The following is a 16,718-nucleotide window of genomic DNA, read 5'->3' as shown; positions in this document are numbered from 1 at the left end:
AGTGACTAAGTCTATGTATCAAAGATTGAGAGTCAGAGACCGTCTTGAGACAAGGCCAATTAGGCTCTCCTACAATGCAGACTTTTAGAAGTAGTATCTTTAAATATTGTAAGATATATCTGAGGGGATGTTTTGGCGATGTACTGTATCTTGTTGTAATAAACAATAAAACTTGAAATTTGAAATTATCAATAGGGCTTCAAATAAGTGTCTGGCAGCCTGGAATGTGATCCGAAATGAGACTAAAGCATCTGCCTCAAACAAGTGTGCCACCGTCTTCAGATGAGCTGAACAACCAAACTGGATTGACTCCAGCACATCAGGGAAAGGATTGCTGTTTCTCCGAAGGCATCAGTATTACCAACACAACTTCTGAGAGAATCCAGGTAACCACCGGCGGCTACCCTGACTTGACGCAGTATGAGACCTGAAGAAATCTCATCCAGTATGAAGAGCTCAGCTATAAAACAACCACCCGACTTGGCGCAGTGTAGCACAAGAGGATATCTTGAGGATCTCTGCTAGCAAAGACTTTTATTATAAGTCTAGTAGGTTTGTTAAAAGTATTGTCAAGCTGACTGTCGTTCCCCTGGCATACTGTATAAACCCATGTTTAGCTCAATCTATTTTTCCTAACCAGCTGAAAATGGCAAAAACAATTCCAGTTTTTAAATAATAATGTATAATATTATCGAGTGACCTGGCTGGCTGAGGTCTGGTGTTAGAGTTTTAAGGTCGCAACTGATCAATTTCAGAGCCTCTGACATGACCTAACGACTGCATTTTAGTCGTTGATATTACAACAATAAACCTGAATCAGCTACCGTAAATATTGATTATTTGCTGTAATCTAACGACTTAATTTTAGTCGTTAATATTACAGCAATAAACCTGTATCAGCTGCCGTAAATATTGATTATTTACTGTAATCTAACGACTGCATTTTAGGAAGCCGGGACCGACGATTTATGTTGTCCATCCGAAACACGGGAGTGGCCTGTATTTATTATTATTTTTTAAAAAAAGGTGATAGATGTGACGATGTGACCCCAACAATTACAGGCCGATATCTATATAACCTATACTCTCCAAGATATTCTAGATGGTAATAGCAGAGCAACTATATGAGTTTTGTGAAGTTGATGGCTTATTTGCAGGTACACAGTTTGGATTCAGAGCGGGGAGGTCCACTGTTGAGGCAGTGGAATATTTACCTACAACAAGAGGTTACCACCCCACATGAATTAAATTTGAGGAATTCTCAAAGACCACAAGGTCACTAACACGAAACTTGAATACCTACTACACCAAAAAATCATGTTTTTGGACTCAGGGGACCTTGAAACGTATAGAAAACTTGATATTAGGGTACCTTATTTTTTTGGAAAGCAATACTTTCCTTACCTATGGTAATAGGGCGAGGAAAGTAACAAGGAGGTCTACTGTTGAGGCTGTGTAATATTTAATCTTAAAAGCAATAATTAAGATTCTGAAGGAGGGAGGTCTTGCTGGGTTGACTCTCTTTGATCTCAGCAAGGCGTTTGATACCCTAGACCATGACATATTAATGTCTACGCCCTATGCCTAAGGCATAGTTGGCAGTCATCTGGTGCTTCTCCGCTCCTACCTGGAGGGTCGTCAGCAGGCTGTCTCCACAAATGGGTGTGAGGTCACAGGTAAGATTGGTGAGCTGTGGGGTGCCCCAGGGCTCTGTACTGGGACCTCTGTTGTTCCTGATCATGATTAACAATGTCGCTCTCTCCAGACACAGGACAGTGCTATAGTGAGCATAATGGCAGTGGAAAAAGATAGGAGAAAAACGTTGCCGATTCTCTGTCTTGTCAATGCCTTCTATAGACGGTAGCTGATACAGGTTTATTGATGTAATATTAACTGTTCATTCTCGTTTAAAATAATAAATTATATTTTATTAGGCTGCCTGTTTCCGCCACAGGTTTGCCTGAGGCGATCTTGAGGAGAAGACTGAAGACGATCCTCTAGGAGAATCCCTCTTACTTCAAGGGAATTTTTTTAAAGTGACACGGAAACTGTAATTAGCTACTTTTCTCAATCTGTGGTCTAGTTCTACTTTGAACGTAGAGATTTGATTGCATCAATTTACAAGCAGAGATTTTTCCAAAAGCTATGAAAGCTTGAAATTTAATTTTTATTATAATTAAAGAAAGCCTTCATAACATGTTTAATTTGGTTTTTGCTAGATTAGCTGCTCATATAACTGAATTATTTTAGAAATTTCAATTGCATTTACATTATAATTCCTGAAGAGGCCAATTATTCAAGAAATCCTTAAATATATTGATTTAATATTGCAAAAATGAGCAATAGAAGTTTGAAAACATTAAACCATTAGTCTACATAAATGTACGACGCTAAAAAATCATGGTTATAATTTCAGTACCTACTTTTAGGTTATGATTCGCTAGAGCAGATACAGCCTAAATTTGCCAAATAAATTAAACAACATGCTCAGATTTTAATTAATAGCGTTTTCAACTGATAATACACACGTTTTGACCCTTTATTGATGTCAATTGCTATTATTACGTAGTAGATTGGGGAAAAAAAAGGTTTTCAAAGATGGGTGGTCCTCCATGAGATTAGACAAACTCCAGAGCTTGATATTTTTAGACAAATCAATGATCATGGAGGGACAAAATTTATTGAATAATGTTGAAAATGAGTTTTGGTTTATGGAATACCTTATTGGAAAGTTAAATACAAGTTTTAGATTAAAATAAACCTGAAATCAATAATTACAAGAGTGTTTGTCGATAGGATGAAATGGGACTTCAATGACACAGAAAAATTTACACAATGCAGTTGTTCTAGAGATAAAACTATAAAAAATGATGTTAGATGAAAAACTCATATTTACCCTTCAAGTAAAAACAATTGAATTCATGAGACAATTTTAACAAACGTGACATAGGAATGTCTTTAACCGCCATATTATCACATAACTAGCACAAGTACATTACATGAAGTGAAGACAACGAATGACTTTTTGACAATACTTTTGACAGATGTGTGTGTTCAAGAGTGATGCACATGCGCAATCGACGAATCGACAACATTGTTTTGATATTATATTTTTTTAAATGAATTATCAAGTGAAGAAATAATTTTATCTGACATAAAATAGTATGTATTACAAATTCTTATCAAAACTAAATTTATAATTGATATAAATGTAATCGTTAAGCTTGGTCTGACTATACTTTTGTAAGAGACTGTACGGTACGGCGGCCATGAAATTTCCCTTTTTCCTAGAAATTCATCCATCCCTTTCAATGGACCCGTCCCAATCCAGTTGTATTCCGGTAATTTTTTTAAATAAATTATTACAAATTTATTTATTGTTCCGTACATTTTGAACCCGCCAATAAACTGTTAATTCATGTGAAAAATCCCAGACCCACTGAATTACCACGGACCGAGTAAGTAAAATAACCTAAACCTCCTATTTTGAGGTTATGTTGGTATTTTAAGAGTTCCAATATCATGTGATTCCTTGTAATTTAAGCAATGTTATTGACGTTTTATTATCTATTTAAGTGTCAGAGGTGTTATGCTTTATCAGTTGAAAAGAATGGATTATCAATACGATTTATATTTGTACAGGTAATGTAATAAAACTGTGAGTCCTGTGTACCCAACTGGTGTCCTATACTACAAGATTTTAAACGAAGAAGTTATAAAATATTCAATTGAAAGGCAATGCATTTCTCCTCTGCTATGTGTATCAGAAACTTTCAGTATTGTATCAACTCATTATTTGCAGTTATATTCAATATAGATGGTGAATCTCTGTAATGATTCAAGTCCTACTAAGTAGAGCATTCATTATGTGTTCTACACCAACATAGAACTGAAATGAAACTTTTGAAACTGATTTTGACAGATGAAGCATAAAAATAAATACTACTCCTCTATTTAGTAACTCGTAGTATTTAGTATTTTAATTTTTAAGCTAAAGTGTCTTCTTTTAATTCATAGAATAATTTGAAAGTTATTGAGACATGATTTTGAGGTTATGTAACATAAACTGAAAAAACACTATTCCAGTTAGTTTAATCAGATACACATAATTAATTTAACGGTATCTCTAATCTATGGTTTAAAATTGCAATTAAAATTTCTATTTATGTTACATAACCTCCAAATCATGTCTTAATGACTTTCAACTTTTTCTATGAATCAAAAGAAGTCTCTAACTTGAAAATTAAAACACCATATTAAACCACACCACAAGCTACTAGATAGAGAAGTATAGTATTTATTTCTGTTCTTCATCTGTTGAAAACATTGATAGATTTTATATAATTGGCCCTGAAACAATATCACAGTATGTAATATTATTTGTGTTCAAATTTACACATATTTTTGATTGTAATCAATTAAGGCAACAGCCCTAAAAATAATATAACTATTAATGGATAGTAGGCATGGTTTTAAAAGGACTTTTACATATCAGTACCTATCAGTGAAAGTTTTAAATACAGTGAGAGTAATAAAAACCTCAATAATTTAAAAGAGACTATTCATACTTGCACGGCCGGGCAACTACCACCTAGATTTACATATTTAAATTTAGGTGGTAGTGGCCGGGCTGAGTGGTGATAGTCACATTTGATATTTGCCACTAGAGTGCTCCACCATTTCATTGCATGTATTACATTTAACACTCTCAGGCCCAATTATCCAAATATCAGTCCTCATAAATATGTTGATATGTGTATTCAGTACTAGTGACCCCTTGGGTTGAAGAACTCGCTCAAGAACTGTTTTATTGTCATCTTTGAAATCTGTCACTTTTAATTATACAGAGTTGATGAAAATTATGGAAACAGCTGAATATTTCTCTTACAAGAATCATTTGACAGTAGGTTTCATTGGGGATCCTATTTGAATTTAAATATTACTCTGTCGCTTTAACATCTAATATTAACCAGCTGGAATCATGTGTCAGCGCGTGTGATAGCTCCCAAATAGCCTCAGTTATGTTATGAATTCTTCAGCTGACTGAATCATAACAATTTTTTCTTATGCATTTTTTCATTCTTATATCCTGAAAAAGGACGAAGGAGTGAGTCAATTTTGTTATCCAACGAACTCGACCTGTGAAAAGGTTCATAGAATACGTGTTCAAAATTTGAAGCTGATTGATCAATTCTTGCTAAAGTTATTGTAGAACATACACACAGACGGACACACTTTGACCTACAGTAAGTCAAAAGTGAGAACTCACTAACGCTCGTTCAATAATTTTACAAATTTATGATTTCCTTTTCATCTTTTCCAGTATGGACAACGAGGAAGTGGTGAAGACGGGGAGGGGTCGAGGAGGCAGAGGAGGCCGCGGTAGAGGCGGTGGAAGAGGTGGGAGAGGCAGGGGAGGTGGCCGTGGCAGAGGAGGGAGAGGGAAGAAGAGTGTGAAGCAGGTGGAGAGCGATGGAGGAGAGGAGGAGGTGGCCATACCAGGGGGCCAGGAGGGCGGAGGGCCGATCGACGAAGGAGGAGGTGGGGAGGAGGTGATATCGGCCAATAAGAGTGAGTAACTTGATATTTTACTTTTCTATTAAATTGGGGTAGCCTAATGAATTTCCTGTTGTAAGGAACTATATCGGGGACCGAGCTTCGCTCTGGAGTACAAAAGCATAAAAAATATATTACGAAAGAAGAAATTATAATAACATTCATACAGAAATGTTCTATCTAATCACAGTAAATTGAGATTAATTCCCAAAAGGAAGGCAAAAATTTCCCTCACAAAGGCCCAGTTGCACAAAAGCCGGTTAGATTTTAATCCTGATTAACTTCACGTGAACCAAATCAGAGAATACCATTTCAAAAAGATGGATCTACTGGAATTAATCAGGATTGAAAATTACCCGGCTTTTTTGCAACCGGCACTAAGTACCTGATTGAATGATCACAAAAGTTCAACAGCTGAGTCATAATTTTGACACAGTCCCACACACATGAACTCGCTCACTCACTTCCATCACCAATTGACGACGAAATAATTATTATTATCAGCTGTTTTTCCAAGGATGAATAATAATTATCCTTTTGATGTCCTTCAGCGAGTTTTCCAAGGGATGAGACCTAGTTCAATCGAATCTTTATATTATAAACCTACTATGTTCTGAATTTCGTGAGAATCGTTAGAGCGTTTTCGAGATCTGGTGAAATACAAACATAAACATCTAGGCTCCAAACATATAAACATAAAAACAGAAGTTGCTCGTTTAATAGTATAGGATTGATTAATATTGATATATACCGGGTGTTTCAAAATGAATGACCCAATTTCAAACAGTTATCTTTATTTAAAAAAAAATTGTGTACATAAACCAATTTTACATAGAATTACTCACAGAAGTATCAAGTTTATGATGATGTATTATAAGTTAGTGTTCTATGTGCCCTCCTTTTAAGGTTCGGACGACATCTAGACGGTAGCCAAATTCACCCCAGACTATTCGCAAGATGTCTTCTCGGACTGTAGCTACTGCATCAGTTATCCTAATTTCTATCTCCTCAATATCAAGTGCTAAGGGAGGAACAAAGTTGAAGATCATGTTTATGTTCCTCCCAACACTTGATACTGAGGAGCTAAAACCAGGATAACTGATGCAATAGCTACAGTCCGAGAAGACATCTTGCGAACAGTCTGGGCTGAATTTGGCTACCGTGTAGATGTCGTCCGAGCCTCAAAAGGAGGGCACATAGAACACTTATAATACATCATCATAAACTTGATACTTCTGTGAGTAATTCTATGTATAATTGGTTTGTGTACACAATTTTTAAAAATAAATATAACTGTTTTAAAATTGGGTCATTCTTTTTGAAACACCCGGTAGATCGATATATCATCAATTTAGTATCCCACGAAAGGTGTTACAGCCGAATACCATAGATACTACACGAAATTTGCAACAAAAAATGTCTAAATTTTTCTAATATCGACCTTAGTTTTCGAGATTTATAGATTTTCGATATTTTTTAAAACGTTGATAACTTCAGAACTATCATTCAAAATCCAATTCTAAGTAAATGGGGTTGGAAAGAGAAAGTAATGTTCAATCGATTTATTATAATTTGTTACTTTGTTTGACGTTTTAAACATTTTATGAGCACTCATAAAGAGTTCAAAAACTGATTACTTGAATCACAGCTACCTACTATAGAAGGCCGTGGAAAAATAAACGTTGCAACTATGCGCTCCCATGATCTCTACTGACTCTATGACGTGAACCCTACTATAATGACATTAAAAATTGTTTAAAACGATTTGGAGAATGGCTGTCATATTTACAAATTTCTATTTTCAAAAAATCTCCACAAATTCTGTGGAAAGTTAGTAATTGATGGAATTGAAGTTTGCTCATGTTTGTAACAATTTATTTGGTTTTGCAGTTGATATGGAAGCTGATATTCTACAGCTTGAAGCTCCAACCTTCTCAACGATCAATAGGGGACCTCCCGAACCTATGCTCCGTTTAAGGTAATCATTTACTAGAATTATATATTAAAATATTGGCTGAAGTATGACAGTCGTAAGGCCATTTGAAGGCTTAAATGATATATTCAGGCGGTGGGACCTTCCCGCAAGGAACTCCCCACCAACAAAAGCCATACGAATTTACTTTTACTAGAATTATCTTCATCCCAAACTGTATTCATTGTTCAATTCAGTTTTTTCTTATTTTTTCTTCATATCTTACGAGTTCAATTTATTCAAATTTTATTTTGACTTGATTAGAGCATGACATGATTATTGTTTTCATCAAAATATAATTGATTCATTAGTTTGTCTATATGTTGTTGTTTGTGTGTTTTATTAATGAACTGGGCCTGAAAAAAGCATAAGCATATATATATATATACCGAAATAACTTGAATCACAGCTATCTACTAGTAGTTCTGTAAACAGTAGACCTCGCGCAGTTATAAACCACAGCCTCCTCTTATACTGTCCATCAGAGTAAATCCTGTCTGTATGTCGTGTCGGCGAGATATCGGTATGAAAACGGCTAATGGCTGTTGAGTTGGTTGGTGTATAAAAAATGCTAACATCAAATGTTAATCTTCTTCAAGACATACTGGCAACAGGACAGCCCGAGTTCGAGACAGAGAAAGTTCGAGAGACAATACTATGTTATTTTATTTATTAATTGCATGCGTTATTACATGCAATCAATAGTTCATTTAATAGTGCATAAAAATTGCATTCAATGAGGCGTGCAATTAATAGTCAACACAGCACCTGATTTTTCACCAAGTTACATTGAGATATTGAATTGTATGCGTCATGGCATGCAATTTATAATCAGCTAATTTATTATGAATAATTCTATAGTCTGATTTTGACTCTATTATTGGCGTATGAAGGAGGCTCCTTCTCCTTTTATTATTATCCTTAAAATTCAAAATTTCCAAAAACCTTGTATATGCGTCGACGCGCAATTTAAAAAGGAACATACCTGTCAAATTTCATGAAAATCTATTGCTGCGTTTCGCCGTGAATGCGCAACATTTGGCATTGTCCTATTTGGATTTGGCTAAGTCCTAGACTCTAAACAGCTGGAGTCAGAAAATTGGTTTTCCAAAACAGGGCGTAGTCGCAGTCATTGTCATAGTCACGTTTGAATTAAATTTCGAAAAACTAGAAAATTGAACACAAAATAAAATAAAGAGAAAATAGTGTAAAATTTCAGCTATTTTTTAGGAATGTCTAATTTCGTCAAGGAAAAACGTTTCCAATTGAGAAAATAAAATGAAATAAATAAATAATAACGTTTCATGAGAAAATAAAAACTACGACTACTGTTATAAAAGCTGCGACTTCGCCACGTTTTGGAAAGCCAATTTTCTGACTCCAGCTATTTATTTAGCGTATGGCTTTCAAGACGTATCAATCAGTATCCATTCCATTTTCAGGATCATCATTGGAATAATCCCTTGTCATATATCCAGTCCGTTTAAGTAAGCTATTGACTCTGGAGTTGCCATCAAGAAATCTTCTTCTGTTCCTCCTCTGAAGGCTGTGATTGCACACTCTTTCACTATATGGTCAATTGTTTGTTTTTCCCCACATTCACAGGAGGGCGATGGTATTTTGCCCCATTTATACAACAAGTCACCACATCGACCGTGCTTGGTTCTAATTCTGTTTAGAGTCGACCAAGCTTTCCTTGGTAAGCCAAAACCTGGTGGCTTTTGGGAGAACCATGGGATTTGATCTCGCTGCTTCATAGTCCATTCCTGCTGCCATGCACTAAGCAATTGAAGTTCTGTTCTGTAGCAGTATCGATTGCAGTTTTTGTTGGTGGCTTTCTTGATCGCAAGCGGGTTTTATTTGCATTTTCAATATCCTCATGTATTCTCAGGTCTGGGTTATTTGAAATTTTTTCAAATTCTCTGATGAGAGCATTTTTACGACGCAGGTTTGGTGGTGGTATGTGGCTTAGAACTGGAAGCCATTCAGTAGGTGTTGATTTGATGACTCCACTAATCATTCTCATTGTATTGTTGAGTTGGGCATCTATTCTGTGTGTGTGAGGACTGTTTAGCCACACAGGTGCACAATATTCAGCAGCAGAAAATACAAGACTCAGAGCTGTTGAGCGCAGGGTTGAAGCTGAAGCCCCCCAGCTAGTTCCACAAAGCTTTTGAACAACATTATTCCTGGTCCTCAACTTTTCCGCTGTTTTTGTAAGTGGGCTTTGAAGGAGAGAGTTCTATCGAGTGTTACGCCGAGGTATTTAGGAGTGCTGTTATGGAGGAGCAATGTGTTCTCAAATTGAATTTTGAGTTCTTTCTTGGCAAGTTTGTTGTTTAGGTGGAAGCATGAAACCTCTGTCTGCTGGCGTTTGGCTTCAAGCGCCATTGTCGAAAATATCTTCCAAGTTTTTCCAGATCTTGAGTTAAGGTTTCCTCTGCTTCTTCAAATGATTTAGACCCAGTTGCTAGTACCCAATCATCAGCATAGCCAAACTTTTAGACTGAGTCTCTGGCAAGTCAGCAATGTAAAGACTGAAGAGCAAAGGTGCAAGGACTGAGCCTTGTGGCAGGCCATTTTTCAGTTTTCTTTGTGTACTCTTGTTGGCACCCATGATGACTTGGAATGTACGATCACTCAGCATGTTGTTTAGAAGACGAGCTGTCAGTTTACATGGGATTACCTGAAGAAAACTTATATATCATACCCTCCCTCCAAACTGTGTCATAGGCTGCAGACAAGTCGATGAAAGCAGCGGAGGTTTTAAGCCTCTCCTGGAATCCTCTTTCAATGAATGTGGTAAGTGACAGAACTTGATCACAGGTGCTTCGCTTTGGTCTAAAACCAGCCTGTTCAATTGGTATTACATCAAAGATCTTCTGACAAATTCTGTTGTAGATTAGCCTTTCCAGTAATTTGAAGAGTACTGATAGTAATGCTATAGGCCTATAGCTTGCTGGCAAGTCTGCAGGTTTTCCAGGCTTCAAAATTGCTATTATTTTTGATTGCTTCAATTCCTTTGGTATGTTACCTGTCTGCATAATATCAGTGAAAAATATTGGCTGAAGTATGACAGTCGTAAGGCCCTTTGATGGCTTAAATGATATATTCAGGCGGTGGGACCTTCCCGCAAGGGACTCTCCACCAACAAAAGCCATACGAATTTACTTTTACTAGAATTATCTTCATCCCAAACTGTATTCATTGTTCAATTTAGTTAATCCTTATCTTTTCTTCATATCTTACGTGTTCACTTTATTCAAATTTTATTTTGACTTGATTAGAGCATGACATGATTATTGTTTTCATCAAAATATAATTGATTCATTAGTTTGTCTATATGTTGTTGTTTGTGTGTTTTATTAATGAACTGGGCCTGAAAAAAGCATAAGCATATATATATATATATATATATATATATATATATATATATATATACAGAAATAACTTGAATCACAGCTATCTACTAGTAGTTCTGTAAACAGTAGACCTCGCGCATATATGAACCACAGCCTCCTCTTATACTGTCCATCAGAGTAAATCCTGTCTGTATGTCGTGTCGGCGAGATATCGGTATGAAAACGGCTAATGGCTGTTGAGTTGGTTGGTGTATAAAAAATGCTAACATCAAAAGCTAATCTCCTTCAAGCCCGAGTTCAAAGCAGAGAAAGGTCGAGAGAAAATACTATTTTATTTTAGTTATTAATTGCATGCTTTATTACCTGCAATCAATAGTTCATTCAATAGTGCATGAAAATTGCATACAATGAGGCGTGCAATTAATAGTCAACACAGCACCTGATTTTCACCAAGTTACATTGAGATATTGAATTGCATGCGTCATGGCATGCAATTTATAATCCACTCGACAGCTGATTTATAATGAATAATTCTATAGTCTGATTTTTACTCTAATATTGGCGTATGAAGGAGGCTACTTCTCCTTTTATATTATCCTTAAAATCCAAAACTTCCAAAAACCTTGTATATACGTCGACGCGCAATTTAAAAAGGAACATGCCTGTCAAATTTCATGAAAATCTATTGCTGCGTTTCGCCGTAAATGTGCAACATATAAACATTTAGGGCCGGTTTCCGAGCTCGGGATTTGGCTAAGTCCTAGACTTTAAACAGCTGGAGTCAGAAAATTGGTTTTCCAAAACAGGGCGTAGTCGCAGTCATTGTCATAGTCACGTTTGAATTAAATTTCGAAAAACTAGAAAATTGAACACAAAATAAAATAAAGAGAAAATAGTGTAAAATTTCAGCTATTTTTTAGGAATGTCTAATTTCGTCAAGGAAAAACGTTTCCAATTATAGAAATGAGAAAATAAAAACTACGGCTACTGTTATAAAAGCTGCGACTACGCCCCGTTTTGGAAAGCCTATTTTCTGACTCCAGCTGTTTAAAGTCTAGGACTTAGCTGAATCCCGAGCTCGGAAACCGGCCAATAAACATAAAGAGAAATGCAAAACCGTCGACTCGAATCTTAGACCTCACTTCGCTCGGTCAACTATAGAAGGCGATGAGAACACGGTGAGGTTGAGTGGTAGAGAGGACTTGAATGTTCTCACTCCGCCAATAAAGAATATTTTCATTTCATTGTCTCAATTTTAATCCAATTTGTTTTGACTTTGATATATTGATTGATTTTAATTCTGATTCAGATGGGACCACCGCGTGAGTTTAGTGGCCGAGAAGGTGCTGAATCCAATGATCCACTGCTGTGACACCTGTTTGAAGCCGATCCTGATCTACGGCCGCATGATTCCCTGCAAACACGTCTTCTGTCTGGCCTGCGCCAAACGAGAGGACAAGGCTGTTTGTCCACGCTGTATGCAAAAGGTATTTTCATTAATTATTCAAGTAATTAATGCTTGCTTACAATGAATCGGACAGAAAAATACCATTTATTTATTGGATAGAGTAAACAATACAGTAGTCGGATAAGAAAAAACAGGCTATTGCCCAATAGGCTACTTCTTCAATTTCCTTATTTTGTCTTAAATTGTCCAAATATTATGTAGGTTATGTCCATTTCAATTTATACTCTGAATCATCAATCTGAATATACAAATCAGAATTAAACAAACCATTGATAGAAGCAGCGTTACAATAGAATAGTAGTTAACAACCTCCACTGTCTTCTGTTTTCTTCGTTGTCATCTTTTTCTCTTTCTTATTCCGCCTGCCCTTCTTCCTCCTCCTCTGTTTTTTTGTTCTTCCTCTCCTCCTGATTTTCTTACCTCTCTTCTCCTTCTTTCTTTCTTTTTGTCTACTCCCCTTCACCCTCAACTTCTCCCCACAGTTCGAATTGAATCCAACTAAAATTGATTCATATACTTTTTGAGTACCAATATAAATAAAATTAGAAATCTAGAAAGTACCCTTTTTTAAATTATTATTATTTAAGGGTAGCCTACTTATATTTATATTCTTATCTAAATTCAAAAGTAGCCCTAAAGAAAAAAAGACAAGTTTTTGAGTCACTACCTCCGTAAACAAAGCCGTAGTGCATTCGTGTGACGTCAGCACAGGTAGGGCTCCTACACCAATAAAAACACTAGCTGATATAGATCAGCTGAAATCAACGAATTTTTATTGGTGTAGGAGCCCTACCTGTGCTGACGTCACACGAATCCACTACGGCTTTGTTTACGGAGGTTGAGTGAGGGGTTTGTTTAAGGTTGAGTACTTTTGTTTTTGAAATGAAGTGAATTTTTTTGTATTATCAAGGTAGTTTGGTCTTCTTGTTTAGAATGTAAAGTATTGAATTGAAGTTAATTATAATTTGTGTTTAATTTAGGTGGTGCGTGTGGAACAGACAGGACTGGGTAGTGTGTTTATGTGCACTCATGGCGGGACCCGATACGGCAATGCTGGCTGTAGGCGGACATATCTGTCACAGAGGGATTTGCAGGTTGGTTTCAATCATCATGTATGTTATACATACAATACATAAAGATGCCAGGCCTATTTTATACTGAACAACAAAATAACCTATGAATGAGATCATGGAGGAATTTAATGCCACAAACTGTTGGCACTGCAAATTTAAAACAATCGTTTTGTAGAAGGACCTATTTGTCGCAGAGGTATTTACAGGTCGGTTCCAATTATCTTGCATGTTATACATACAATACATAAGCATCTGATACTGAATAACAAAATAATCTATGAATGAGATGATAGAGGAATTTGATGCCCTGAAATTTATAGTGCCCAAATCATATTGCATGTTATACATACAATACATAAGCATCTGATACTGAACAACAAAATAATCTATGAATGAGATCATGGAGGAATTTAATGCCACAAACTGTTGGCACTATAAATTTAGAGGTCTACATTAAAATGGCAGTATTTGATTTACATTGTTGTTGCTATCCTTGTCCATCATTCGACAAAGCAGGTAGCATTATCCTTTTCTAGCTCTGAAACATTTCAAGATCGTTCTTCAACAATGTAGAAGTATAATTAATTGAAAAATATTCAATCTCAATTATGAAAATATATTATTTAGTCATTGGAAAATATATTTTATTGATAAATAGAATACAGTTTAGTTTTTACTCAGCTAATTGCTTATGAAGTAACTTAATCATAACTCTGACGTTACATAATGTTTTGTTAGTTTTTAATTATTTACGTTTATATAAATAGAATTAGAAGATAATATTTTATTATGTATTTTAGTTTTTTAGTTTTTCAAAATTATTGTACTGATTTGTTGAGTTCATCCATCTTTTGTTTGTAAATTATCAGTGTTATGAATAAATTTCAATTCAATTCAGTTGATTATTTTTAACATAAAGAATAGAGGTTATACCAGCACCAGCTATTCTCTTTAGAAGAATGACAAGGCAGAGAATTAGCAATGCTGATCTCCTATCTTTCTCCACTGCCATTATAACGTGCCCCCCCCCCCCTATAAGCCTACAATCTTTTCTCAAAATTATGTTTTTTCAAGTTGAGTGTTATCTTTTCTGATTTGGATTTGAATTCAATTTTCAGGCCCACTTCAATCACCGAGTGTTATCTTTTCTAATTCGGATTTGAATTTAATTTTCAGGCGCACTTCAACCACCGCCACGTGTCCAACTCGGCCGCTGCCCTGGGTGGAGCCGCAGGTGACAACAGCCAAGACCAGGCGTCACCCGTGCTACACCTCAACACGGGGCCGACCTCCCGCGACCTACCAGGCGCACCCGCTACCAGGCTCAAGGCACCTCCTCAGTCCTCAGCCCAGCACCTGGTATCCACCAACGACCCTCGCAGCATCCCACTCGACCACCGTCGCAACTCGCCTCCCCCTCAATACCACCCGCACCGGGGTGCGCCTGGTATCGGAGCTCCCCCTGGTATCGGTGCTCCTGGTATGTACGCTCCACAACAACCCCCTACCATGCGAACAAACCTTATCACAGTGCAAATCCAAGACACTTCGACAACCTGCGAGAATACCAACGTGATAAACTCGTCCTATTACACTCAACCACCCCCAGTGGCAGCCTATGGACCACCGCCCCCGTATGGGGTGCCGCCTCCGGTACCTCCGCCCCAATTCTACCCGGCGCAAAGTGGTCCTCCTGTGCAGTTTGGCGCGCCGCCCCCGATGGCTCCCCGGGCTCCTGTTCCGGTGCCCTATCCGGAGCAGTCGCCCTACAATCCGCCGCCTCCAGGGCAATGGCAGCATCCGCCTCCCGCCTCCAACCAACCGCCTTTCTATCACTGACAAAGGATGTGAGATATGGGATGAAATCTACGAAAATCTAGTTCAACTTCGAGTTATATTGAATTGAACTTTATGATGATATAGAACATGAAATTGTGGTTCGAGGACATGAAATTGAATGACAAAGTAAAATTTATTTGAACCTAGAGTTATATTGAATTGAACTGTGACTTTGTGATGATATAGAACATGATATTGTGGTTCGAGGACATGAAATTGAATGACAAAATAAAATTTATTTGAACCTAGAGTTATATTGATTTGAACTTTATGATGATATAGTACATGGTTTGTGAACGTAAAATTAAAAACTAGTGAATTCCACAACGATATTAGGACCTTCTATTAAACTAAACTGTGAATCTACAAACATGACTGTGAATCGTAAACAACTCTGTGAATCTACAAACATGACTGTGAATCATAAACTAAACTGTTCATCTAAAAATATGACTGTGAATCATAAACTAAACTGTGAATCTACAAACATGACTGTGAATCATAAACTAAACTGTGAATCTACAAAGATGACCGTGAATCATAAACTAAACTATAAATCTACAAACATGACTGTGAATCATAAACTAAACTGTACATCAACAAACATGACTGTGAATCATAAACTAAACTGTGAATCTACAAACATGACTGTGAATCATAAACTAAACTGTGAATCATAAACTGAACTGTGAATCATAAACTAAACTGTGAATCATAAACTGAACTGTGAATCATAAACTAAACTGTGAATCTACAAACATAGTTTGTGTCAGGAAGGATATAAATTGAAGCAAATACAGAATGAACTCTACTAACATTTAGTTGAACCTAGAGTTATATTGAATTGAACGTCTTTATGATGGCAAATGATGAATTAAAGCTAATATGGACAGAAATCTTCTAAAACTTAGTTGAGCCTTAGAGAAAATATAGCATAAGAAGATATCCCATGGTATAGGACGTTTATGTTCCAAATTTCACTGTTAACTCAAGCTGATAGTCCTAGTAATTCTTTTTCGTGAAGCTATGTGACGCTGGTAGTCTCATACTGTGCCGTTCTTACACTCTCACTCGACCAAAATATTAATAATAGACAGTAGTTGGCTTGAGTTAACAAAAAATTGGCTTGAAATTTGGAACATAAACGGAACTTTTTGTGTAGTTGAGAAGTTGATATTGCGATAATTATTCATCTTGAACAATTTCTTAGTCTTTTTCATTCAACATAAACGGAAAATAGACCTATATCATGGGTAAAAAATAAAACAAAATAAAACTTGTAGCACCCTTTATTTATTAAAAAACTTAAAATAGTTGAACAACTAGTTTCGGTTCTAAAACCATCTTCAGGTTCTAAATAAATAAATATTTACACCTGAAGATGGTTTTAGAACCGAAACTAGTTGTTCAACTATTTTAAGTTTTTTAATAAATAAAGGGTGCTACAA

General features: G+C 36.3%; 2 protein-coding genes across 4 annotated transcripts in view; one reads left to right on the top strand and one right to left on the bottom strand.

Moving 5' to 3' along the window:
• LOC111054980 (uncharacterized protein YJR142W-like) overlaps window positions 1-3,057 on the bottom strand; it is a 121,403-nt gene extending 118,346 nt beyond the window's left edge. Inside the window, exon 1 of one of the 2 annotated variants that reach the window (XM_039439612.1) lies at window positions 2,897-3,057. In XM_039439612.1, the coding sequence (XP_039295546.1) occupies window positions 2,897-2,969 (73 nt within the window). In that variant the 5' untranslated portion in view covers window positions 2,970-3,057. The remainder of the gene's footprint in view (window positions 1-2,896) is intronic. The other variant, XM_039439611.1, reaches the window with a different exon arrangement.
• Window positions 3,058-3,270: 213 nt separating this feature from the next.
• LOC111054983 (E3 ubiquitin-protein ligase Hakai) lies at window positions 3,271-15,790 on the top strand. Of its 2 annotated transcripts, none has more exons than XM_039439610.1 (6): window positions 3,271-3,458; window positions 5,324-5,571; window positions 7,447-7,534; window positions 12,200-12,377; window positions 13,339-13,452; window positions 14,608-15,790. In XM_039439610.1, exons 2-6 carry the CDS (start codon window positions 5,325-5,327, stop codon window positions 15,268-15,270), a joined length of 1,290 nt encoding a protein of 429 aa, XP_039295544.1. In that variant the 5' UTR covers window positions 3,271-3,458; window position 5,324; the 3' UTR covers window positions 15,271-15,790. The 2 variants fall into 2 exon arrangements, with proteins under 2 accessions (XP_039295544.1, XP_039295543.1); XM_039439609.1 differs by lacking the exon at window positions 3,271-3,458 and adding an exon at window positions 3,519-3,642.
• The last annotated feature ends 928 nt before the right edge of the window (window positions 15,791-16,718 follow it).

Source organism: Nilaparvata lugens, chromosome 13 (genome assembly GCF_014356525.2).
Source record: "Nilaparvata lugens isolate BPH chromosome 13, ASM1435652v1, whole genome shotgun sequence".
NCBI lineage: Eukaryota > Metazoa > Arthropoda > Insecta > Hemiptera > Delphacidae > Nilaparvata > Nilaparvata lugens.
This window is presented reverse-complemented; position numbering and strand designations above follow the sequence as displayed.